Source organism: Pempheris klunzingeri, chromosome 12 (genome assembly GCF_042242105.1).
Source record: "Pempheris klunzingeri isolate RE-2024b chromosome 12, fPemKlu1.hap1, whole genome shotgun sequence".
Classification (NCBI taxonomy): domain Eukaryota; kingdom Metazoa; phylum Chordata; class Actinopteri; order Acropomatiformes; family Pempheridae; genus Pempheris; species Pempheris klunzingeri.
In genome coordinates, this window is record NC_092023.1 from 5081888 (window position 1) to 5108822 (window position 26935).

General features: G+C 41.9%; 3 protein-coding genes across 5 annotated transcripts in view; 1 reads left to right on the top strand and 2 right to left on the bottom strand.

Annotated features, from left to right (window-relative positions):
• marchf8 (membrane-associated ring finger (C3HC4) 8) overlaps positions 1-15914 on the top strand; it is a 76514-nt gene extending 60600 nt beyond the window's left edge. The window contains exons 4-8 of the mRNA XM_070840529.1: positions 70-149; positions 540-1475; positions 7382-7562; positions 8922-9057; positions 12182-15914. Of these exons, the coding sequence (XP_070696630.1) occupies positions 70-149; positions 540-1475; positions 7382-7562; positions 8922-9057; positions 12182-12486 (1638 nt within the window). The 3' untranslated portion in view covers positions 12487-15914. The remainder of the gene's footprint in view (positions 1-69; positions 150-539; positions 1476-7381; positions 7563-8921; positions 9058-12181) is intronic.
• Positions 1-26935, bottom strand: part of slc25a16 (solute carrier family 25 member 16) — a 391343-nt gene that overhangs the window by 360155 nt on the left and 4253 nt on the right. For all 3 annotated transcript variants that reach the window (XM_070840533.1, XM_070840532.1, XM_070840531.1), the window contains exon 10: positions 24950-26213. In XM_070840533.1, coding sequence (XP_070696634.1) covers positions 26057-26213 — 157 coding nt within the window. In that variant the 3' untranslated portion in view covers positions 24950-26056. The remainder of the gene's footprint in view (positions 1-24949; positions 26214-26935) is intronic.
• Positions 16314-22594, bottom strand: alox5a (arachidonate 5-lipoxygenase a). The gene is made up of 14 exons (XM_070840678.1): positions 22298-22594; positions 21298-21496; positions 21111-21192; positions 20912-21034; positions 20178-20284; positions 19771-19943; positions 19467-19613; positions 19137-19340; positions 18974-19060; positions 18558-18736; positions 18212-18333; positions 17681-17781; positions 16964-17134; positions 16314-16802 (listed from the first exon to the last, which is right to left on the bottom strand). The coding sequence occupies exons 1-14, from the start codon at positions 22445-22447 to the stop codon at positions 16623-16625; spliced, it is 2025 nt and encodes a 674-aa protein (XP_070696779.1). The 5' UTR covers positions 22448-22594; the 3' UTR covers positions 16314-16622.

Here is a 26935-nt window from a genome sequence, read left to right on the forward strand (position 1 = left end):
TTTGATCCACTTGAATAATACAGGAGTTATTTACTTTGCTGTGTTTTTGTGTGTGTGTTTGTTCCTCAGGCGGGGAGCCCGACTTCAGTCAACGCTCCATGCAGTTTCTCGAGGACGTCGGTTTCCCCCTCCAGCCAGGACATCTGCAGGTACAAACACTCACCGCCAGTGATGTCATTTATGTCCACAGTGATGTGAACACCTGCTTATCTGTTCATCAGTCCATTACTGGTGAAGATCAGAGGGTGATGTTGGTTTACCATTTACCCTTGAGCCAAACACTGTCACTGTGGGAAGTAGTCTTGGTTGAGGGTAACAAATGTCATCCAGTGTTTTCATGGTATTTTCATGCAGAGGTAAAGACCCGAAACATTTTATCTCCTTCTCCTTCTTTTTTCAAATTCCTTTGTTTTCAAATGCATGATGTCTTTTCCATTTCTCTTTTTTTGTCCTTTCCCATTCCTTCTCCTGGTGTCCTTTACCGCTGTCGTCAATCATGCTCCTCTTTCATAAACACACGTGCACAAACACTATCACAGCAGCAGTCAGGACCAGGACTCTCAGAGACGGACTGCGGTGGTTCTGTTGAATACTAACGGAAAAACCTGTCAAGGTTCAGGAGGAATTTCAGTGACCACCCTCTGCACGGACGCCCTACCAGCCTCCAAACACGCCAAACAACGGGACTGGCTCTCCCTTCTCCGCCCCTCGTCCGTCAACATCCGCCCCAACAGCTCGCTCAGGTTTTCTGCGTCTCTTAACGACGTGGGCCAGCGTGTGGACAGTCTTTGTCGCGGCCTGCACTTTATAGACCGCACCTGCTCTGAGGGAGAGCTGGAGCTGAAGCCCGAGCCTGTTTTGCCGCCCGGCTCAGATCGAAGGGCGCACACACTCGGCGGCAAGCTGGCTGCACCACCCACACATCCGGCCTTCTCAGCACGCACCCACCCCCACCTCGTCCCCTCCTTCACCAACAACTATAAATACATGTTGGGCATCCCTGCTGCCAATTGTCTCCCATCTGATCCTTCCACCATCGCCCCTCCTCTTCCTCCTCTGTCCAACACTCACCTACACCCTCATCACTCACCGAGCACCAACTTCCTGCGTCTCCTCCTCCCCTTCTCTCGATCCTCTACCTCGGCCAGCCTGCAGTGCTATGAGCTGGGCAGCTACGCCTCTCACCTCCATATCACCAAGTCCTCCAGCGCCCTGCTGGAAGGCAGCGAGTCAGGGTTTCCCCCTGAGGATCTACTGGGAGATGATGACGTGTTTGAAGAGGACCGGCACAGCCCAGCCCCAAAGGGAACTGGCCAGCTGGCCACCCCTGAAACGGCCCCCATGGCTGGCCCAGGTACTCTTCTGGCCCCCCTGTGCTATATGGATGAGGACAGTGACTTGGACTGCTGCCCGTCCCCTTTGACAGAGAAAACTGGGCCACTGTCACCTTATTCGTTATCTGATGACTGCTGCAGGTGGGTGACTGTCTGGATGGTGTAATCCACACCCACCCTTCCTGTGACTTGGTAGAGCCCAGACCACCCCTGTGCCGTTGCGTGGCAGTGAAACCCTAGAGTCCTGTGGAGTAGTGGAGCTCTTCACATCCTGTAGTGTAACCACCCAGCAGTATTTGTCCTGAAGCCCCTGCTTGGAGTGGAGCTTTTAATCAGAAGATCCTGGCACATAGATGCTTTAGTCTACACACACAACACCAAACGCCTCCTCCTCCTCCGCTGTCCTGATTCAACCCCTCATGTGTGTCTAGAGCAGAAATGTGACTTCATTCCAATTCATACTGTTTCATTTCATCTCACTGTTACCTCAGTGGTCTGCCATGTTTCTCATTTTGTTATCAAGCTGTGTTTTTTAAGTCATTTTCCGTTCTTATGAAATCGATGAGGTATTAAGGTCTTACATGGGCTGCAAAAGTTTTTGATTGATTTTTCCCATAAGCTTTAGGCTTTGCAGTAAAGGCAGGAATAGGGGACAATGGCAATGTTAAGAACGGGGTGGAGGGGCAGAGGTTAGAGTAGAAAATGTAATAGTATTGAGGAATGGAGTGTGTATCTATCTGGGAAAAGATTTAACAGAAGCAGACAGGGGACAATAGACAGCGTGGAACTGATGGAGACTGGAGATGGAGGTCTGACTGGGTCAATGGGGCCATCATCAGTCTTTTTCACGTGGCTGTCTGTGTGCAGAGACAGGATATGTAAGGAAGGCCAGAAGGCCAATATTTGATTACAGAGCAGGTCATGGCTGCGTGGCCTCTGCAAACGAGGCTTGCTAGCAGTAGATCTTGCCGTGTTACTAAAGAAAAGTTATTTTGATCCTGCACAGATGATGCTGAGCCCTTCTAGGTTACAGTATTTGTCTTGTCAGTCTTGTTTTTTTTCTGTGCATGTACTCCGTTCCAGATTATACATTGTATACGTCAGCTGTGGGCTGATGGAGAAACATGAGCTTAGAATAGGAAAGGTGAAGGCCAGATCAGGAGGCAGATTATTGGCTTCAAATAGACTGCATAGTCTCTGACTGCACATACACTACACAAACAAACGTGCCAGCTTTCTGTCAGGTGGCCTGAAGCGTGAGCTCCTAGCTGAGTCTGACGTCGTGTGGGTGGGAGCTTGTTTTTCACAGACAAATATCGGGTTAATTATAAGCCAGAAGTTTTATCGACAACATTTCAGAAAGTAATGATTGCAGGTCTGATAAGAGGTGACTAAGGAGGTGACCTTTCACCTGTTAAAGTGAAACTTAAGGGTAGAAACATGGTCACGTTCAGTGTTGCACATATCCCAACAAACCGAATGAATGCATTTCCTCATGAAACATTTCCAAAGATGAATTATATGAATATTTTACATTGGTTAGTTAGTTGATTGACACAATATTGCCACTCTATGTTGATCATCAGAAAGTCCTTGCAGTTATTACAGTCGGGCATTAAGTGTCTTTGCTTTGACTGCATTTTCACCTTCTCCAGTTTTTACATCTTGTTTCACTTCTTCTCTTCTTCTTGGTGTTTTATGGTTTGGCGTTACCACCCTCTGTGGTCATGCATGTACTAGTAGAGCACTAGATACAAACAAAACGGGAACAAAAACATTGCTCCATAAAGACTGTAGTGTTCAAGAACACCCCCAGGGTACCTTTTTAAGGCAATCTAAACCAACCAGAGTCTATGTAATTCCTAAACCTTCCTCCAAAAGATAATTTTCCTCTCAGCAAATTTAATATTCTCTTTTAAGGCAAGTTTGGCCACAGAGAGAGAGAAAAGTAACCCAGTAAGATGTGCAGAGAGGGGAAAGGAGGAGAAGCGGAGATGGCTTCCAGTGGCGCTGCTGCTAATTGAATTGTGTTTTTCTCTGATCAGCGTGTCTCTGGCGGAGTGTAGAGCTTAAACTGTTCAGACTGGAAACAGACTGAGAGCAGGAGAGAACAAAATGCCTCAGATGTCACATGCTGCCCCATACCACCCCTATGAAAATCTGTTTGAAAATGTGAAAACAGATTGGTGTTGAAAAATTCATTTGAAAATAAATACATAAACATTTCAGGATGGGGGCAGAGCAAGGAATAGCTTGAGGGAGGGGATGTTAAAGCGACACATTGAGCGAGCAAAAAGACCAAAGATGGACTGAATGCCACAGGAGGAAAATACAAGGAAACAGACAAGAAAGAACAGGAAGACAGTGAATGTCTCGCCAGGGCTGCAATGTTGCTGAGCTTGTTTTCCTCTCAAGTTTATGGTGCTTGTGATTTCCCAATGCTGTTTTTCTTCTCTCATTTTAATGTTGACATACTCTAATAGCGGCTCTGCCATCTTAAAATTACTGTTAAGCATGGTGTGTTTTGGCTGCTCGAGCTAAACAAATTAAATTTTAACTTCCTCGCACGCGTAACAGTGCTCGGGATGTGCTGCTGCTCACACAGATAGTGTAAATGTAGCTGTAAATGGGCAAAAGAGTTTGAGATTATTCTGTTAAATATGCGTGCTGAATTTTGTGCGCCCTGTTTTTCAGATTTCTATCTTTAAAGCACATTTTAATATATAATCTTCCCTACAGTCTCTTCTACTCATGTTGTTTGCCGATCACTTTATTTCTCCATGTGGAGTTGTAGGGATTTTTCTGTGGTTATCCCCTCCCACGCTAAAAACAATCCACATTAGCATGATTTGTCTTTTTTAAGCGAAAAAGAGTCCAGATCCTCAGGCTTTTGTTATTATTGTTTTAAAGAGGCGTACAGTACAGTATGCATGGGATGAGATCTGCAGTTCATCATCTTGTGATCCATGCAAATAAACACAAACAAAGCAGCCCAGCCATAACCAATAGAAACAACTCTCTTCCAGGGATGTTAATTATGCTTCTCCTCTATCCCTTAATCCCTTGGTCCTCCCCCCCCCCCACCTCCTCCTCTACTTGACAAACCCGTCGAAATGACCTATTTTTATCCTCTTTTGTTCACTTTGTCTTTTAATCTTGTAACGCTTTGGCCCGACCAGTGAAGTCTGGAAATAGACGTTGTCTTGCTCGCTCGCTTACTAACGTGTGGGCACGCGTGGGTGTGCGTGTGTCTTCGTATATTCTTACCTTCCCTGAAGCAGGATCAACACGAACCTAAGTGAACCCCCTGTTCTTCTTTTCTTTCCCTCCAGAGAGAAGTGACACTGTTCTCTGCATCTCACTCAGGGGAAACACAATAGAAACCTTACCGTATGTATGCATCTGCTAGAGGAAATGGTGGTTTTGAAGTATTTGTTGAGATACCTACTTGCCCCTTCTCTTGTGTAGCTTGTATCCATTTAACTATGAAGCCTTTGCAGGAACATCGTGCACACTAATCTACCCAGAGACATCCGCCTGCTCTTTAATCAAAGTTGTGTTGTTGTGGAACAAGCAGCAGCTGACTTTTCGGGGTATTGCTCATCCACTTTTGTGACATTGAATCCTGAGAACATAATGACTTTAAGTGTGGTGTGTACTTGTGATATTACCTTGACTTGGAGGTTGCATTTTCCACCCGCTTGTTTTGTCCCTACCCACTGAAACCCCCTGCTTTGGCAGACTGTGGCTGATTTACTGGCGAAAGTGTGTAGTTATGGTAATCTGAATTTTCATGCTATCAGTCCCAGCGTGAGATGCACAGACGCACGCTAACACTGAACAGACACAGGCAAACACACTCCTCCTTAGTGTGGGTGACTAATAGCTCCTGTCATCCAACCTGTCAGTCAGAGTCCGATATGTGATCTTGAAGAGGACAGGGGCACCGTTTCAGGCTGGTATAGAAAATCTGATTGGTTCCTCCTCCTGAGAAAAGCCCGTCCAGCAGTCCTTGGAGGTAGCACACACCTAATCGAATGTTTCAGTGGTTGGTACCTGTGCCAAGAATACTTTACAATGCATCTACAGGGGCTGAACACAATATCCCAAACACCTGTTAGATTTACTGCAATCGCACAAATTTAATTCGCTTTAAAAATGGTTGTGATGTCAGCGTTTCCCAACCTGGGGTACTTCTACCGTTGTCAGACAAAGAGATTGAGGAGTAGCTCTAATTTAAAAAAAGATAGAAATTATAATTACACTCCTCACAAAAAGTTAGGGATATTCAGCTTTCAGGTGAAATTTCAGGATGAACCTAAAATGCATTCTAACCTTTCCAGGTGAACTTAATGTGACCTTCTCTAAACTTTTGAATGCACATGTCCAACTGTTCAGTGTCTCAGTACTTTCTGCACCAGCTGCTGTTCTCTAACAAGAAGCTTAACAGCAACATTCACAACAGGTTTGATCCATGAATCCACCAATACATTTCCTGCTTCAGTTAGAATTGGTATTTAAACAGTCCTCCTCATCCTGCTGTTCACATTCTGACATCATGAGACCAAGACGACACCTAACAGTTGATCAGCAGCACCTCGACACTGGAGGCTTCAAACAGGAAGTCCTCAGACGGAGGTGTTCACTGAGCTTAGAGGGTCACAGAGTGTCATCAGGAGGTTGGAACAGTGATACAGAGACTGGAAGAGTCACAGAAAGGAGAGGAGTGGACGTCCTTTGGCCACATCCCAATTTATTGAGACACTGAAAATGTTTTGTTGTGGTATACCTACCACTGTTGGTAGATTTTCTTCAAATACATTGTTTAAAATTAATAAAATTACCATTGCATGCTTCTACTTAAATGCCCTACTTTCATGATATAATATCACTGTAGCATTCACTCTTTACATTTTCCATATATTTCACCTGAAAGTCGAATATCCCTAACTTTTTGTGAGTAGTGTAGATTGAAGAATATATATCCTCACATGGTTGAACACGTTTTGCAAATGAGAGTCTGTGAAAACACGTGATCGGTAAACGGTTTTAAAAAAAGTAATAAATGAACCGATTAAAGTTGGCTACTTAAAACAAGTGGATAAATGGTTCAAGCAGTTAGCCAGAAGTAAAGGCAATGAATAAATGGTGGAAGTACCTAAAAGTGATGAATAAATAGTTGAAGTTATTAGCATAGTATTGGTGATAATAGTCATAGTAGTGGTTGTTGCACCAAAGCAAGCTAAACTTTGCAAGTTGAACTGCATAAAACATAAAAATATCCTGTTTTATATAGTTTATAGTGAATAATATTCATCAGTAATAGAGCAGTTTATAATTTATTCATGAGAAGACATTTGGAACATGACTGGTGGTGTTGATGAAGGGGTAATGGAGTTCATCTCACTGGGCAGTGGGGACATTAGTGAGGGTGGCACTAAAACTAAAACACTGATGTGTTGGATACTGCGGTGTTGTTGCCGATCACATTGCCCGCACTTCTCGTTTGTGTCGACCTAAAACAGTTATCAGTACAGGCAGCTTTGCAGAACTGAGAACAAGGTTGTCACTGCTACAACTGCAGGGTATCTGAGATTAGATTCACTGCGTTCAATTTTGTGCTGCGACGTCGCAAGAACACAGAAGATTATTTTCTGAAAATGTCATTTTGATTTGCAAATGAAGTGCTTTGAATCAAATTACTTTGTCTTGATTGAGTTTATCCATGTGGGACATGTATTGTCTTCGGCGAGTCTCAATATGCTCTTATGCTTATATTCCCAGCTGCCATTCGTTCCTATACCTCTGGCAACTGCAGAATAAAGAAGCATTTTTTTCACACCTTGCCTCATTATACGTACTACTAGAGGATGATACAAGCTTGCAGACACATCTTCTGAAACTCAAGTTTGCTTGAGTTTGGGGAAATATCTGTCAGCTTTGCCTGCCAACTTTTCTCTTTTTGATCTTTCCTCTTCCCTGTCTTCCTCCTATTATGAATGTCTTGCCTCTAGCTTAGCGTTGACTGTATTCTTTGGCTCCCGCAGGATTTGTCACTGTGAAGGGGATGACGAGAGCCCTCTGATCACACCATGCCACTGCACGGGGAGCCTGCGCTTCGTCCATCAGTCCTGTCTACAGCAGTGGATCAAGAGCTCCGACACTCGCTGCTGTGAGCTCTGTAAATATGAGTTTATCATGGAGACCAAGCTCAAACCGCTGCGCAAGGTAAGCCACTGTTTGCGCTGTATATGTACGTGTTTGTCTGAAGTTGAACGTGGAGTCAATTAATGATCACATTCATTAGTTCATTCTCAGCTGATAGACTCAGACTGTCATTGCTGCTCTGCCTCCAAGTGTCCCAACCAAAGCTCGCATCACTCCTTCGTCATGAAACTGAAAATGCCAAAAGCTGCCTTCAATCTGTCATGCAGATAACGCAAGCATGACACTGAGCTTTGAAGCCGTTCTCATAAGCGGAAGTTGTTGGGGGAGGGTTGTGATTCATTTCAAATGGTTTAGAGGCATTACACTTCCATTAAAGTCTTATCAATCGCTGTGGCCTGGAGATAGCAGGACACTCTAATTAAAATTCCTCCACCCTTCATTAGCTGCACAAAAGGCCTTAAACAAATGCTCTGCTGTTAATAGCTTCTGAATCCCAGTGGTGAGCATGGAAGTTGTTCGTGTGTGAGCATGCTAAGAAATTCAAGATGAGATGAGGATGTCTGTCTTAGTATGAAGTGTTATCAACGGTTGATTTCATCTCATACTGCAACACCCGCTTCTCCTCAGAGCCGCCATTGATTGTGACATTTCTTCACTGAATAAATGAGCTGTGCATTTGAGAAAGCCCATACAGCTTATTTACAAAAAATTACACAAATGATATAACGGTGATGTTATTGTACATTGTGTTTTGTTTGTATGGGTGGGCTCTGTTTCTGATGATGTATTGATGACTCACTGGCTTCTCCATTACTTGCTCCCGCTGCCAATGAGCATTATGCAGCACTGGATTTTGATCACAGTAGCTGAACGCTCCCCATCAAATATTTAGCTCGCGCTCTGAGCTGCTCCAGAAAACGGCCAAGAGAGCCAACTGTTAAATTGCTTTAAAGCAGCAGTTGGTCGCACTGAGAAGAGAGTGGACTAGAATTTGAAAGAGCACAACTTCAGTTCTGTCCTCCTCCCTCTCCAGCGTGCTTCAGTCCTCCCTCAAAGCCCCTCGCCACACAGGAAGTTGTCATGCACGCACAGGCCAACCACAGCAACTGAGGAGGCCAGATATAAAACGGCACACACAACGGTGGCTCTGCAGCCGGCCACGGAGTTCATGGTAGCGGGAAAGAGCTACAAAGCCGGGGAGAGATCACGAGCCGGGCAGATTAGAGAAATTAGAAGTGGTTTTTCACAGATTACCTGTCTCATGTTCTACTGTCAGGATATAGTGACAGTTTCAGCAAGTATGACAAAAATATATTTTTGTAAAAGTTAAGTGTGCGTTTGAAAGCTCATGTTTTTGCTCCTTTTGATGTCATCTAATGTCCTTCCTTTGTCCTTTGTCGTGCTCTCTGCCTGCCGTAGTGGGAGAAGCTACAGATGACCGCGAGCGAGAGAAGGAAGATCATGTGTTCGGTCACCTTCCACGTCATCGCCATCACCTGCGTGGTGTGGTCGCTGTACGTTCTCATCGACAGAACGGCAGAGGAAATCAAACATGGTCAGCACAGCCTCACACGCGCAAACACACAAAAGCATTAACCTAGTGACGTCGTCTGTGGTAGATGTTGTGATGGACGCCGTTCATTCATCCACAATTTGCCATCGTCTCCAATTCATTCATGTAGCGTTGTTTGACTGGTGAGAGTATTGAGTGCGAACTGTGTGAAATTTGAATATATGTAGGTGTCGTTCATTCGCAGAAGCTCGACGTACATCAAAGTCACCGCTGAGCCCTAACAAATGTGATGAGGAGTGTGCTGAGATTTTCTAGAGATGATTTTCTGTCCAGGTTTTTTGGACTTTCAAGTTCAATTCAGTTCGCTTTGATTTCAGACCTGTAGTCCCAAACGGAGAGAGTTAAGACATGAAAGGGAAGATGAAAGGAGATTTAAAAAGTAGATATTTACATCTATCACTCTAAGTTCCAGTTTGAGATTGAGACTTTAAGATTTTGGTTTCTATTGCAAAGTGAAGGTGATTTTGGTTCATTCTTACTTCTTCAAGGGGCTTAGACCAGGTTTCATGTGCGTGGTGTGAACTAAAATGGCCAAGTTGAAGGTCGGTTCATGGCTAGCCGTGGTGCTTTTATGATGAGCGAGTGTGTGTGCACGGACACCACTGTGACAGCGGTTAGTACCTATCTGGCACATCTGTGTTTGAGGCAAAACTTGACACGGCAGCTAAAAGGCTAAAAAGTCCAAAAACATAATGATCTTAACATTTTAATTGTGTGAAGCTGTTTAAAGGAATAGATCACCATTTTGGATAATATTCTTATTTGATTTGTTGCAGAGTTAGATGAGAGGCTTGATACCTTATACTGAACATGAAGCCACAGCCAGCAGCCGATGGGCTTAAATTAGTTTAAAGACAGGAAACAGATAGCCTGGCTCTGTCTAAAGGTCACAAAATTGGCCTACCAGCACCTCTAAAGCTCACTAATTTACACGTCTGGTTTTGTATGGATTAAACAAACCAAAGTGTAAAAGCATTGCGGTTTTACAGGGGGAGGGGGGGAGGCTGTCTTGTCCCATGATCACCTCTCAGCTCTTTTTGCAATATAGTGTGAATGTGCCAAACTGGAACACGCTGCTCACGATAGCCTGTAAATGCTAAAAGCAATAATCCTGCATGTGGTCAGTAGAGTATTATGGTCCCAGAATAAGAGGAAACATGAGTAGGAGTTTAAAAGCCCCTTTAGCAGCCCTTAGTGCCTGTGCCGCTCCTCATATCCATCTTAACCAAAGTGGTCAGCAGCACTTTGTTGCGGACAGATTGACGTCCTCGGAGCGCTCCGCTCTCACTATCGGGGCTAAAAATGGAGAGGGCTGCTTAATGATGAGCTGTTGTATCATCCACTGGCACTATGTCTGCTGCCACTCATTTCTCTCTGGCATATTTTGTGCTCCTGAGACACTGTACAGATGGAAGAGCAGGCTGTGCCTGTTTAGCCGAACCTGATGATTCAGACTTGTTAGAGTCCCCGGGGGCTGTCAGGTTCAGTCACCATGGTGATGCCAAATAGTTCCTCACCAATCCTGTTTGTTCTCTGCCAAATCAAACAGAACCACAGTTATGTTTTTCTCTCAGTTTGCTCGCAGAGATTACAGCAGTTAGGTCTGATTCACCTTGATATGCATTTCATTGTTTGATTTGATTTGTGAAGCAGATTGGATGTTATGATTGCATGATATGTGTGCAACTGTTATATTTAACTTTACTTTCAATTTCTGCGCTTTGCATTTTCTATCAATCTGTTTGTGTGTCTTTGGTAATACACTTACACTTTCTTTACTCATGCAGCCGGAAGAATCCCAGGTAAACATTTCAACTTTGACCTTTTGACTTTCAAATTGTGTTCCCCCCCCCGTCAGCCTGTTTGTCTGCTGAATCCAGTTTTTCTTCCCAACTGCTCTTTACACCCCTTTCCTCCCCTTTCCTTCTGTCTAGATTTCAGGATAAAATGATAGTTCTTCACCCTTAAACGCTGGTTACATTCACACCACCTCACTGAATGTTTCAGCCTAACGAAAGCAAGAGTCGAGGAACACGCCGTGATTTACTTTCTGTGTTATATTTTGCAACTGAGGGTTTTGATTAAAACAGGCTCCGCTGACTTATTACCACACCACAGACAGCACGTGAATCTCTACTCATAGAGTTATAGAGCACCTGATATCATTGTCCTGCATATGCATAGTTAAAATCATACGTACACACCATGTTCTCTGTGTTTTAAATGGTATTCCATCTATTATATGAGGCATTTTTGAATTTCGTATACTTGTTCTATCATGAAAGGTAGGATGTAGTAAGTGGACTGCAGATCTTTCTTGTGTTCATGCCTCAATTACCTGAAATATAACAGCCAGCATGAAAAGGCTGATGGGTGACAGGTCGGCGTGTATTTTCAAAGACGATGGAATGGTTTTTTTTGTTACTTAAGATCCCTTTTCTGCCTCTTATTTTTTGTTTTAGATGCACAACACACTTTTTTATCTCTTACCTGGAGCCTTGTGCTTCACGGTTTTGGTAATTTGCAAAGATGTTGCAGCATCCTCATGGGCTTTACAAATTTACTACACATCTCCATTTTGTAGAGACTAATGCAGTGTTTTAGTTTTGTTTTGCTCCCACTTTTCAAGCTGTTTTTTTTCTTCTTTTTGTTATATATTTTATGCCTTACTTTGATACTGACATTGGTGAAAACAAGAGACGGAGAATGACATGCGACAAATGTCCGTAACTGGAGATGAACTGAGGACGTTGAGGTTCACTGTCAGTACCTGAACCTCCTCCTTCAATGAGTCCATTTGTTTCTACTCATATCATTTAAGTATGAAAATCAACATGCAGACTCAGGTTTAGGTAATTTTATATCTCATTATCAGTGTTTGACATGTAATGCATTAATAAACATGTTGGGAATTTCAGATTTTTGCCTAATTAAGTGCATACCGGACATGTCAGTAAACTTTCTCACATTGATGCCAAAATGGTACTAAAATCTGTTTATTTATTCATGCGTTTATTTACTTATCTTTTCATTTATCTATTTATTGCTGTATTGTCTGTGTTTGACGTGTGCACGTGTTTTTTTTTGTCTGCTCTCTGTTTCTCAGGGATCCTTGAATGGCCTTTCTGGACCAAGCTGGTGGTGGTGGCCATCGGCTTTACGGGTGGACTGGTGTTCATGTACGTCCAGTGCAAAGTCTACATCCATCTATGGAGGAGACTCAAGGCTTACAACCGGGTCATATACGTCCAGAACCGGCCAGACACGTGTAAAAAGCTGGCGTTGGAGAAGCCACCTCTCATGGAGCCGAGTCTGGAGAACAAGGAGGTTCTGGCCCCGACCCAGTCGGACACAAACTCCTCCCAGTACACAGAGACAGAGGACTACAGCATGGAGGTGCTCCATGTCTGACCACTCCAGTCCATGCCATTGGTTGTCCCACTCATACAACACACAAACAAGCCCACAGTGAAGAGCAGCAGACGTGGAAATGCTCAGTGACTGAGAAACACTCCCCTTCCTCTGATCCCAGACTGACCCGCTGTCCTCTTTTGGTCATCTGTTATTCCCAAAACTCCATCCACAGAGACGGACAGACCACAACTATCCTCTTCTATCTACACCCCTCCTACCAGAACTCATCCCTCCCTCCACCTGCACCATCAATCCTCACTCTCGCCTCTTTCCTTTCCCAGGACCAGACTGTTTTTACTGACTTGTGTAAATGTCTGAAGAGGCCTGGAGCATACCACTCTATACACGCGTACATATACACATTCACTCACACACACACACACACACACGTACACACTTATATGTACACCTCTGAGAGAGCAGGACTGAGACAAATGGACTCACAAACAGCTCTAGAGGTCTACAAATCTCTGATGCGTGGTTTGTTTACTTGTGGGTTTGTTAGATTTGTTTGTTTTTACCTCCTGTGAGTCTTGGGCTAACCTGCCGTGGATCAGTATGTAGCGCCGCACATCGGATCTCTGGAACATTCCAGCTACTGCCATCTCTGTTGCTGTGGTCTGTCAGCTCCGAGCTGGTCTGGATCCGGCCAGGCCTTGATCTGGACATGCATCAAAGCACTTTTGTTTTTTTAGTTCCCACAGCAGATCCTCTCCATTCCTCTTGCTCCTCTTTTTTTGCTTGTTAATATGAATTAAGTCTTATATGTTGTACATGGGGGAGCGAAATGTTTCTTTCTTGGTTTTTTTTTGACACTGCATTTCTTCATACGCACACACACGTATATATATTAACCCTCCCAAGGATGATAAAAAAGGAACTGAGGTTAAAAAATGGAATCATGCTGAAAGAGACATTTGAGTGTTTTAGTTAAAACAGGAAAAAAAAAAGAGTTTTGAGTTGTCAGGCTCACAGCTCTAATGCAGATAATGGAAAATCCAGCCACATGACTTCTCTACCCCAACATGAACTTTCTGAAGGCTTTGAGAATGTAAACTTTTTAGAAAATGATGAAAAATAAATAAAATATTCAAAGAAAAAAAAAAAAACAAACAACATTTTTTTACTGGTCACAGGAAATTGCGAGATAATTTCCATGTCTTGAGATCATAACAAAAGCCTTTGGGCATAAACAGCGTCGCTCATGTTTTTCTATCATGCGAATGACACAGTATTTACAGTGTGATATTCCATGTGCAGTTTTTAATACATTGATTTGTTTGCTTAGTCACAGGATTTGCCTTGAGAAATCCACAGCTGCCTATTTTCAGCCTGTCCTCCCCGTCGCTCTCATTGTGCAGGCGGTGCATTGATTGACCCCAAATAGATGGTTGTGATGAAAAAGCAGACAGGCTGCAACTGTGTGTGTCCAGCAATGTTAACAACGCTTACAACACAAGTATAATTTACGAGATCTGATGTTCGGACGCGACTTGTAGGATCAGTAACGAGAATTTCAGACGAGCAGACGTCTCGCTTTCAGTGAGTGTCTTGTTTCTTCTTGCCAGACTCTTATCACATGACAGGGGATGTCTATTTTAGTGTTCAATCACAAGACAGCCAGTTTGTTGCCTCTAATTTGATTGTTGTTCTCACTAGCCTTACAGTAGGTGCTTCAAATATCCTGATATTTCCTTTTTTAATTTCCCAAAAGAAGCACCGTGAAGCACAGCTTAGATACAGTAACTACATATTGATTGATTGTTTTAATGTCAGCTTTTACTCTCCGTTATTAACAAACAGGTGATTTATTCTTGCAACAAAAGCAATGCAGTCCATCCATACGTTTGCTTCCTGTGACAGACAACACAGTACACATCATCACTGATTGATGAGCTGCCTGGAGCGCCATCTGCTGGTGTTGAGCTGAAGGTGCAGTCTGAGGTGGGCAGCAGCTGATTTCTCAGGGCGACGTCTCTTCGGGCTTACAGTCATTGGAAGTGCTTTTGTATATGTGGGAGCACAGCGATGCCGGGCTCATGTTGAGCCTCACAGCCATTCCAGCAACACACACATTTTTAAAAACTGTCTTTGATACCAGTATACTGTCTGTGAACAACGATGGTCCAACAACATACCTGACAATTACTGCTCAGCAGCAGCAATAAATGAAATCTGCGCTTTGTTTTTTGCAACTCTGCACACTGTACTTGTGTATATGCCCCATGGTGACTTGAGATCTGGAGTCTAATATGATTTTAATACGTAATATGAGCCGAGGGAGTTGTTGTATGTTAAGTTGGATTGAGACCTAGTAATGAGAAGCTTCTCTGAAACTTCAATACCCATGAGGCTCAGTGCAATTAGACAGATAAAAAGTGCAATTACCCTTTTGTTGTTATTCTATTCTATAGTTATGTAATGGTGTTTAATGTCCAGGGTGTCCTCTGGGTATAAAATGATTATTTCTTCATTTTGTGTTGTATTTATTTTGAAAAGAAAACAGAGTACAATTTGTTCATTTAAACCCCCCTTGCATTAGTAATTTTATGCAACTTACACTTGTTCTTTTCCCAGACATAAATACCATAAAATCACTTCCACTCTTGGTTTTGTGCTTAGTTTGTCAATTAGATATTAGCCTTGTAAAAAAAGCTTGTTTGCTCGATCAAAATGTGAATATCTGCTCCTCCTCCTCGCTTGTTAAAATTGCTTGATACGTTTTGTTTTAAATATGCAGAATAATACAGACATTCAAGCAAAGCACCAAATTCAAGCACTTCACGTTTGTTTTCCACATTAACATCAACATGGATTATTTAGACGTGCAGTTTCCTTGAGATTGAAAATTAAAGATGGACTGCAGATTGTGCTTCTTTTTTTATTTACTTTCTACTCATAGGAGCTGGCTCCTTTCATGAAGTCTGAGACAGAAGTTTTGACGTAGTCGTGATGGGGATGGGGGCACTTTAGGACACTTTTGCGTGCGAGCATGGTCCTCTCTGAGAGCAGCGTTCTCTTTCTTACTTTCTTAGTGTATAATTCTTTTTGAGCAGGACATAGACTGAGAAGGAAAGGTGCTTTCTCAGCCTCACTGTCCCACTATTTTCAGATGAAGTGTTTTCTGTCTGTCTTTACCTTGTCACTTAAATTTGATCGTGTCTGGGAATAGTGCAACTTGCATAAAGCTACATTTGTTTACTACTGACTGGACTTGAACATATATGACTGTTCCCCTGTCTGATGATATCATTCCACAAGTTTGTCTGTGAATTTTACTTTGGAATAGTAACTGTAAAGAATTTGGTAAAAGTACTTATGTTTTTAAAAGAAGTATTGATGTGTTTTCAGTTTAATTTCCCATTATTGAACAAAGTATGTAGAATTAAAAAGAACAACCAAATAAAAATTAAGTTACTTTTAATGCTTTTTCTCTTGTGTGTTCAATGTATAGTTAATTAGTCATGCGCTCTGAATTTTAATGTTATTTTAACAGGATTTCTGACTGTTAGAATATTAATTTTTGAAAAGGTTGATGCTGCATGAGTATTATTGGATGTAAAACAACATAAAGCTTTTTATTCAGGAGTGTTTGATGTCTTTTCTAATACACTCCTGAAAAAGGAGCAGATAGCAAGGACATACTGCAGCTACACTGTTGCCCATAAAATTGATACCCCTAATTTTGTTAAAGCCTGAATACACAGTTTGCAAAGGTTAATTGTGGTTTAAGTTTCACTGTGATATGTTTGGAAGAGTTTGATCAATAAAGTTGAGAAGATATACACTTTATTTATCAAGAATAAACCACATTGTCACAATCATTTCATGAGAAGAGGTAAAAAACATTTTATTCCAACTTTATGGGCAACAGTGTATAAATGAAAACTTTATTTTGAAATCCATGCATTCATTTTTTTTAATCAATGTTCACCCAAATTAGTGATTTAAAAAAAAAAAAAAGAAGCGGTTCAGTTTGCAAACTGGCTTTTTTATCAGCACATGTGCACTTAATCATTTACAGAAGTATCAAAATCACACACTTTGATGGCAGCATATCAAGACAGCTCAGTAATCTCAGCAGAACTCAAATGAAGTAGAGGCACGACGATGGAACAAGTGAGCTGTATTCCTCAAACTGCGACACTGTTTGGGATTTTGTCAGGAGACATGTTGTAGTAAGGCAGCTTCTTTGCCTCATTCCTGCTCTTGATGGAGCTGGTTATCTCTGCCAGCTGCTTCCTAAACTTCTCCATGGCCGCCTTCACTGGCTTCTCTATGAAGTGCTCATCAGGATACATGCCCAGGTACAGCTGCAGGGAGAGAGAGCAGACAGGTCATTCAGCCCGGAGGCGCACTGCAAGGGAAAAAAGCTTGTTGAAGTAGAGGGAGGCTTTTGGCCGGTCCTTAAAACAACCCAGACGTGTGTGCGTGTTTGTGTGTGTATGAATGATTGCCTTCGCCCTCTGTGTACCTCATTCTCCTGGTACTGGCTGAGGGCCCAGACGGCCCCCAGGTGCCAGCAGGAACGTCCGCGATCAGGAAGGCTCTCGATTATCAAGTTCACATCTGCCAAGCCCTTCTGTTTGGGAGGGGGCCTTCTCATGGTAGATGCAGCGTTGGGGATCCAGGAATACCAGTCATACTATACAATGTACACAAGGATACAGCATCAGCAGGCAGTATATTTACTAAAGTATGATGTATACATGAATAGGAGATACTGAGGTAGAAATTTGAGGAACTTACTATTTGAATTTAAACCAGTTTACTCCAACCATTTGTCATTAGACTCTAAAGACTGTGAATTACCTTATGACCCATAAGATGAGGGGGGCTCACCTCTAGGTTGGGGCCCAGTGGACTAAACTACCTTACTGTACATGTAGTAATTAAAACTAGCAACACCAACCTAACACAACCAGCTAAATGCTACTTACACTTGGTGATAATGTATCTGTCACAGAGGCCATTTTTCTGTTGCTGTTTACTGTTACTTTTCATATTTTAAGTACATTTAGCCGATAATCCTTCTGTACTTTTACTTAAGTAGGATTTTGAATGCAGGTCTTGGTTGTGGGGTATTTTTTCCACTGTCCCGGTGTTTTCACCGAAGTCAGGGACAAGAGTACTTCATACTTCATTTCCATCATAATGCATGTCACCTAATCTACAAGAATTCATTAGTTACCTGTCCAAAGTTGACCGCTGCATGTTGGGCTGAAGCAGTGAACACAATGACGGTCAGATACTCTGTCAGCTCCTCACGTGATTTCAGGGACTTGGGGAACCCTGTGCACAGATAATTGGCAGATAGCATTGACAAAGTAAGTTTAAATCTTTCGATCTTCACTTTTGTCTTTCTTTTGCAAGAGGCGGTGTGCAAAAGATTCTTGCACAGTATACTAAGAGAGGGAATGGAGAAATGCAGGAAGGGTATTACAACACTCAGTCAGTGACACCATCAGACTCCTGTGGCTTCCTGTCTTCACCCTCAAACCATTCAACTATGACAGAAAGATTTGAATTTGTAATTCTGTCTGTTCCCTGTCGTACCGGTCTTTTCTGGAAAATCATAGACCAGAGAAATACTAAAAGGGAGTGAGCTGCTTCTCTCCTCGAGTAAGAGAAACTTAAGTTACTGGTTAGCTGTTGCATTTTGACTGTTGTTTCAGTGACAACAGAAGCATTATACAGCAGGACATCTATAATGTGTACCCACCACAATTATCGAAGTCCTGCATTCCAAAGCTGCACACATCCTTTACGAAGCCCTGAATTTCCTCGTCTTCCTGCAGCACCTCATCGCTGGTGTAGTAAATATGCACCACATCAGACACAAAACTGCCACGGAGAAAACAGGACAGCAATAAAGTTATAGTGGAAATAAAAAATGCACTTACTTCTCTCCCACTGAAACTCTGACACTCTCTTTCACACACGCACACAAAGAAGGGCAGAAATGTTCCCACGCCTCTCACTATTTACCCTTTGTTATGACTCATCCTCAAACACACAGCCTATTCATCTTTACTGCAGATAAAAACTCTAAAAGAGCTGTTCCTCACCTCTTGATGGCCTCCCACACCCTGTAGCCATCGTCCCTGTAGAAGTAGGTTGGCAGCTCCTCCTTGTTGTCCATGCCGCGGCCCTTTATTATGTCCGGGAAGCACAGAGACCTGAAAGTCAGAGACTTCATGGCCTTCTGAACCAGCTGGACATGACCACCTCCGCCTGTTCCGTTTGCCTTGATGAGGATGGAAAAGACCAAGCTAATGATCATGCTTTTGCTTTACAGTTTTTATGTATGCTTGTGGTTGATGTCCATTACAGGATGCACTATGGTTATTTTCTCTCTCCTTTCTCTCTCTTCCTATTTCCTCTTGATCTCCTTTTTCTTTTCTTTAACCTTTAACAGAAACAGTTGACCCCCCTTCTCTCCCACTGCCTTCCTCCTCTTCGACACATTCTCACACAAACTCACCTTGTCAAAGATGCCACACTCACAGATGAGCTGCTCTCTGGCCTTGGTGTTGATAGCAATGGTAAAACGAATGTGTGGGACAAGTAGCTGGAAGAAGAAACATCAATCTGTGAAACAATCAATCTAAGAATCAAGTGAATCGATGAATGAGTCAGAGTTTTACCTTATACACAGGGTGAACAGCAGGGAGCTGTCTGTACATGGCAATAGCAAACACCTCTGTGATCAAATGCGTCTTGAGCAGGTGTGTGATGGTCTGGTGATGCTGGAAGTCAGTCGAGCGGACCCAGATCTTTGCCAGCAACCAGTCATACTCACCATCAGTGGGCAGGAAGATTGGGTTATCTTCCCCTGGAGTCTGCCTGAGCTGGAGAAGACAGGACAAGGTGAGGGAGAAGCAGGAAAATGAGGAGGAGAAAAATTAGATTTATAATGAAATATCAACTGGAAAACGGAAACGTTTCCTTCATGGCATAAGAAAACATCTCTGTACCTGTATGGCTATGGGCATGATCTTGTTCCGAGCATTCTTGTAGAGCAGACAAATCGGAGCCGCCAGGTACTGCAGTGTGCACGGGTCTGTGCAGTTAGCACTGATGCCGTCTAACACCTTGTAGTCTACTATGTAGATGTTACCTGCCTGCAGCCAGAACATTGATTTACATTGTGCATCAGTGGGAGAATTAAAGATTCACATTTCAAGATGGTATATGAATCTTCAAATCTTTGCAAAAATAGAGCCGATTGTGAAAGAAATGGAAAATGAGGTTAAATAGAATAGACATAACCATATCTACCTCTATCTCCTGCTCCAGAGTCAGCTCTCTCTCCAGGCTGACAGAGACCATCTCATGAGTGACAGGGAAATTGTCAGGAAGTTTGCTGCACTTTTGGATCAATACAGGGTTGCAACCATTCAGAAATTGGTACCCAAACATGAAGTCCTCTTTCCAGTGTTGCATCATATACTCTGCATCACATACAATACAATATAATATAATACAATACAATACAATACAATACAATACAATACAATATAATATAATATAATATAATATAATATAATATAATATAATATAATATAATATAATATAATATAATATAATATAATATAATATAATATAATATAATATAATACAATACAATACAATACAATACAATGTAATATAATATAATATAATATAAGATAACACATGAGGCTGACCTGAGATTGAGTTTTTGATTCTTACAAAGATTCCCTCAAAGTCAGTGAAATCATTCCAGGATGACTGGAACATGTGCATGAACTGATTCACAAACAGGTTCTCCATTCTGAAAATGTAGGATTATCATCATTGTCATCATCATCATCATCATTATTACTCATATTATTATTATTGTCATCATATTCACATCAAAAAGGTCAAACTATCTGAAATCTGATGCATTTAATAAATCAGTTAAATGCTGGAATTAAAATGAATTGTGGAGAATGGATTACATGCCATACTGAATATGTAGTTATGTATATATACAGTAGCTCACTGTAGCAAATAGCATGATAACTTTTCATCTCAGCCAATTTCAGAGGTTTGTCATTATTGCAGTTTTTATCTTTGTTCAGAACTACTGCATGACGCAAATGATTGTGTTTTGGATCTATGCTGTGAAAGCTCTCATGCCTGCATGAAAGCACAATGCAAATGTCCCTGGTGATAAACACACAATGCCGCCTCTGTTTTATCCAGGTAATCCTGAGCGCAGAAATTAGAAACATGTTATCAGGCTGCAGCTCAACATCTGATCATGGCAGCATGAAAGCTTTGCATGGAAAAACGCCTCAGAGGTTAAAGCTCCACTGAACCCCTCTGTTCTGTGCTGGCATGTTTGGCAGCTGCTTCACAACACCTGTAAGCCTGCTTTACCACTGCAGGCAGCATGTGCAGAGGGAGCACGTACGCCTTACTGTAGTTCAGTACAAAGTCCACTCCCTTCTCACTGTCAAACTGGATGTCTCGGGGCAGATCCTTGTGTCTGTCAGCATCTATGCTCATAGGAAAACCTGGCTGCCACTCCTTCCATCTATAGAGGACAGCAGAGTTGTTAGTGAGCAGCCTCAGCCTTCTTTAACATACAATAACAGACATGTGTAACTTGCCTGCATGCTTTTCTCCTCATATCCAGCTCTTTTAGTCTGTGCTGTTTGACCATGCTGGTCTTATCATCCTGAGGCAGATGTGCTACAATAGAGTCAAGACAAAGTGAGCTTGTTGGTGTTTTTGCACTGCAGAAAAACTGATGAAAAAGGGGGCACAGGTGATCTATCAGGCAGCTGAGGACTCTACCTCTTCCATCACGCAGCACCACTTCCTTGTCATCCACCAGCCAGCGGAAGCAGGGGAACTCTACATGGTCGCCAGATGGGGTCTTGACTGTGATGTACCTGCAGTACCAGTCATCGTGCACCCAGTACTTCTTCTTTTCAATCTTCACCAACACGATGTCACCCAGGTTCTCCTCGACTCTCACATCATAGGAGTCCACCTAAAGTTTAGTCAGTGGCTTAATACATAGTATGTGGTAGAAAAACTTGCTGAATCAGGTGTGTTGCGTTAGTTTTGTCTAATCAGTAACAGAAACTTGTTCCATGTCACCACAAGTATGTGAAAATATGAATGTCAAAATTCACACATACTGTGGCCATATTAACTTTTGGATATTTCACATATTAAAAAAATCCCATGAAGACTTTGACGTGTGAATTAACTTGTGTGAAAAACATTTCTTTATTTTTATTTTTCTTGACTTGTGTTATGTGTAGCCACAGTATGTGGCTATAACATTTTCTATTATGTTTCAGTGGAAAAATAGGTTTTAATGTAAAAAACTGTGGAAAAGTGAACGCTAAATTTTATGTCTTACTTGTGAAAGTCTGAAATCTGATTTAGAAAGGTGCTACATAAATAAACTTTATTTGTATTTCATCATCTTTAAGAAACATCCTTTATTACGGCAACAAACGGCGCGTATCTGTCATCAGACTGCAGGCAGCAGTTTAATTAGTCAAGCATACTTTACAGTGACATTACAAGACAAGACATTTCTACAACACTGTGTTATGTGCAGTATATTATAAAAAAATAATCAACCTGTGATCTAAATTTGATCATTTTTACTGTGTACTAACCTAAATGAAAAACACTGCTAATACTTTCCATTGAAATATGTTTAAGGTTCACAGACTAGATATTTTCTTAAAGTAGACTTTTTTTTTCAGAGGTGGTTTGTTCCTTCTCAGTGTTCTGTTTGATCCTCGGCACCCAACAGCAGTGTGATATCACTTACCGCCCCCCTCTCAAAGTCATTGTACAGAGGTTTGTCCAGCAGTGTCCTCTCGCTGCATCCTTCTGTGCCCAACAGTGTAATGTAGATGTAGTCATCAGTCCCTGCGAACCACTGGCTCCCTGTGGAAACAGTTACTGTGTAACAAGGCATGATGGTTACACAGCACAAACGCGTCTCCAAAAGTGTGCAAATGTCCTGTGAAGATGAAAAAATCTGCAGAAAAGAAATTCTACTCTTCAGGTTTTTCTTGCTGAGATTTGGTTCACTGGCGTTCACTTGTCACTTCCCCCATTTCTCTTGCACAAACACCAAGAAAATGCAGACAAAAATGGAGGTGCAGGACAAGACAAGTTCTAGCCCCTCTGTGAGTTATCTCCTCCCTCATACTGTAAATGAGGTCAGAATATAATACCCATGTCCTTCCTGGATGTGTTATCAGTGGTGGTTTCTGGAGTACAGAAATTCGTTTTTGTACAGAAACCAGTGTAATGGTGTAATGCCAGGAATATCAAATGAATGTTCTTTGTCTGCAAACAACAGGAGGGTGTTTTATAACAGCATACAAGAACAGAAAATAACAGGGTTTCAATTTGCCCAGTCGAACTATATTTATCTGATGATGTGGAAAGAGCATGTAAACACACACATCTCAACACATCACATTTACCAGTCAAATCAGTATGTGGCGTTGGACAACAACAGGCAGTGTATTCCAGTTTCAGTGAAATAAATGCAAATGCATCACAGAGCCCCTCTGTGGATTCACAGGTGAAACTGTAACATCAATACTAACGGGGGTCTGTGCGTGTAAAACTCGAAGTAGGAAGTGACTTGTGTCTGCTTCACAAGTTTGATTCAATAAATGTTGACTTTTTCAATTCTTCTCTGTCTAAAAGGATTAAAACACACCTGAGTCAGCAACCACCTCGGCTGTAAATTCACAAAATCATATTAAAAGACAAAATTAAGACACAAGGGTTGGTAATGTTTTTAAGAAGGTGACATGTAATGTAGAGACTGCGTCGAAAAAGCAAGGCAGGAAATACTCCACATGTACAAAGAGAGACAAAAAAAAAAACTGACAAACATTAAAAAAAAAAAGGCATTTTCATTGTTCAGTCATTTTCAACACTAAATATCTTTTTCAGTCACATCTTCCATAGTCTGAAATAGTTATACAGCATACATACATACATTTAATTCTGTATATTCTGTTGAACAGAGCTGATCTGTCATTGAAGGATTGATTGAACTAAAAAAAAAAGAGCATGTATTTCAAAACAACACACAGAAGTCAAAAGAGAAGTAGCTGAAAGCTTTTCTACGCAGCACTTGAGTAGACGAATGAGTGGGACCATAAAAAGCCCAAAAAAAATATCTTGTTTTGTCAAATAGTAGCTGCCGCTCAGGTAGGGAGGCACAGCTGGATACTGTAGTTCATTTACTCGTACTTACACCTGGCGAGTGACATAGGAGTCTCTTATTTACTCGCACTTGAGAGAATTATATGCTCTGAGACACTTTTATTCAATGACACCTTAATATGTAAGGCAGTGAGCCATTTAGAGCATCCGGGCTAATTCCAATTAGATAAAAGTAACTCACACCTGAACAGACTAACAAAAATGCAAATGCGGTAGTTGAGCTGTATCAAAATCTACCTACAGTTAGGTTTTCACTGCTTCATATCTAGTTTTATGCACTGGTTGATGGGTGGCAACCATCCAACTGACCTGCTAAGAGGGGACTGAAGCCTTTTCGACACCCTACATCCTCTACAGTAAACAGCTCTCAAAGTGTTCACTAGTGTGTTCGAGGCAGTGGAGAGTTGACGCAATAGGAAATGAGTGGCGGGGAAGGTGTTAATTTACCACATATGCTATAACACTGTAAACTACGAACTTACAAGTGGTAGAGGTAGAAGTACTTTCACGACACACACCCACAGTCTTTCATACTCCACTCTGTCCACATTGCTGACAGCTAACAGAATTACCGGACTATCCAAAAAAGAGACAATCTAGTAATTAATATCATCATTAGGTAGATTTAGTTCATCAAGCCTCCAAATGAGACAATCTGAGAAGTTTAGAGGAGAAAAATCTCTCATTGGTGGACAAACTGGGATGACACTGCTTCAATTTAAGGGTTCACAAGCCAAAAAGGTTAGAAACGATTATTCTAAACACACCTGCTCTATGCGATATCCCCCTTTTTATATATAGTGATCTCAAGCTGCATTAAGTATGCAGAGAAACTCCATTAAAACACATTAATACTTCTGGTGAATTGAGACACTGAATGCAGAGGAAGGCTGAAAAAAGAAGAGATCGAAAAAAGGAAGATGCTTTTGCAACAAACTGCTGAGTTTCACGCACACGTTGGCCGAGATTTTAAGGCCTGCAGTGCATATAAGATCGAATGTGATTAAACAACACTTATTCAGTAATTAATGTTCATATTGCCATCATGGGGCAATAAATAAAACAGCCACACGGTACCTCCAGTGAGAAGTCAGAAATGTTGGCAGAACTGGGTTAAAGATACTGCATATACCATAATCATGCTCTGACAGGCTGCTTTGGTTAAGAAAAAAAAATAAAAAATCATAAAAATCCACATCTGACTTGTGTTTGATAAAAGATGTATGACATTTGTATGAATGTTGTGTCCAGCTCTCATGGTAAACAGTACAATTTAGATTTAATGCTGCCACCTAGTGGCACTAGGCTACTGAATCAATAAATAAAATCAATACAGACAAAAACTACAGCGATGAAGTGCAAATTCCTCCTGAGTCCCTTGTGGCAAACATGTCACTCTAGACATGTCACACCTACATCCGTATTAAGTCCAAACGTCGTCTTGAACAAAACAAATCTTAATTCCTATCAACAACTTAAAATATCTTTCTGATCACATCTGAGCAATGATGTATACAATTCAATACCATCAAAGCCACAGACTAAACATCTGACTGCACATTAACCAACATGAAAAATGACTTTTCAACAACTAAAACAGTAACTATTCAAGGTTTGGCAATAATAATTAAACTGAAATAATGTGCCACCTTGGTCACTGCATCTTTAAAAAAAAAAAAAACTGCAGATGAAATGTGTGTGCTGATTTTACAGTAGATTGTGTAGCAGACAAAGACACACAAACAGCAACTTCTCCTAAAGTTACTGCGCCACAAACCTGCTCTATGAAGACACATCAGTAAAAAGATATGATAAGCAATACAGAAGATGTGTAGCTGTAGATGTTAAGTGTCTATGGGCGATATGCTATTCAAATAATACACATCACTGAGTTACATTCTTTCTGAAGAAGCTAATCTGAAACTGCTCATTTGATCATTTTAAGCTGGTGTTCATCTTAAAATCGCTTTGACAGGTCGCGACGACAAAAGGCAAGTGAGAGTGTGTGGACATCTCTGTTTGCTGTGTAACTGACGGCGCTTCTACGGAGCCACGTGTGCGAGTACATCCTCTCTTATGAGGCGGCGAGTCACAAAAGCAGCAAGTAAGGGGGAATGAGATGAGACAGACGTGGAGTGCCTTACTGTCCGATATCGAGTTTCCCTTCTCAGCATTAACTGACTGAACTCAAGGAAAAGGCTATTCCCACACTGAAGAGTTAAGACATAGTGAGTGAGCCTCAGATCACTCTACAGAGGAAGCATCGAGGTTGATCTGCTTAATGACTCCGAGCGTAGGGGCCCAGGAGCAGACTTGGAAGGCATAAAAACAGTGGCTAGTTCAGGTGGAGGAACTGCTTCATGAACTCATAGGTGGTGAAAGCCACGGCCTGGGAGGGGACACAGCGGATGTAGTTGAGCGAAAGGCCTCGGTACAGTCCCTTCTTGATCCCATACTCCTTGTACACATACGTCAGGGTCTTGCTCAGAGATCTGTTGTGGTGAAGATAAGAAATTAAACATTTTTTCAGAATGACAGAAAAAACAGGAAAAGACCGGGACATTCACACAAAAAACTCGTCTTGCGTCAGAGGCCTTCTAGGGCACCGATATATTGACTGAACCTTATGAATGCATTCTTTGAAAATCTTTAATATCAAGAGGCGCAGATAATGCAAGAAGAATGAGCAGTGTTTGGACTGGCCTGTGAACTTCTGAAGGTATGAACGGTATGGTGCTGTGGTTTTACAGCTCATGCTGCTTAACGTCTTAGACTTTAACATTTTATCAAATGTAAACAGTCCTCTGACCCTTCTACAGCTTTAAGCACACACTCCATCAGACCCTGCTTCCAAGCCAAATGTGGGATCAACTATTTTAAGAGGTACTTCTCAGTTATTGTCCAAAATATTGTGTTCCAACGCCAGGACTGCCTGTGCTTTTCTGATGATAAAAACAAAAAACACTGACCCCAAGCAACTTAGAAGAAGTGAGAAACAGGGACCAAACATTATTCATTCAGGACCTCATATTGTATTACAGAGAGCGGAACAACCTGCCTGAGGCTGCTGTCAACAGGTTCAGGTTCAATTAGCGACACATACATTTTCCTCAGAATAGACATGTGTGCCAGTTAATTCTGCAGCTAGATGGACACTCAACCTGTCACTCATGAAGTGATGAAGTTCATCAGCACTTGTGTGTCCCTCTGTTAT

Excerpts from the sequence above, each read along its gene's own strand:
- alox5a (XM_070840678.1), bottom strand. The coding sequence starts at position 22,447 with ATGCCTTGTTACACAGTAACTGTTTCCACAGGGAGCCAGTGGTTCGCA. Across the intron at positions 21,497-22,297 it reads ATGACTTTGAGAGGGGGGCG|GTGGACTCCTATGATGTGAG; the intron begins GTAAGTGATATC and ends ACTAAACTTTAG. Across the intron at positions 18,334-18,557 it reads GTGTGGGAGGCCATCAAGAG|TTTTGTGTCTGATGTGGTGC; the intron begins GTGAGGAACAGC and ends TCTCCGTGGCAG.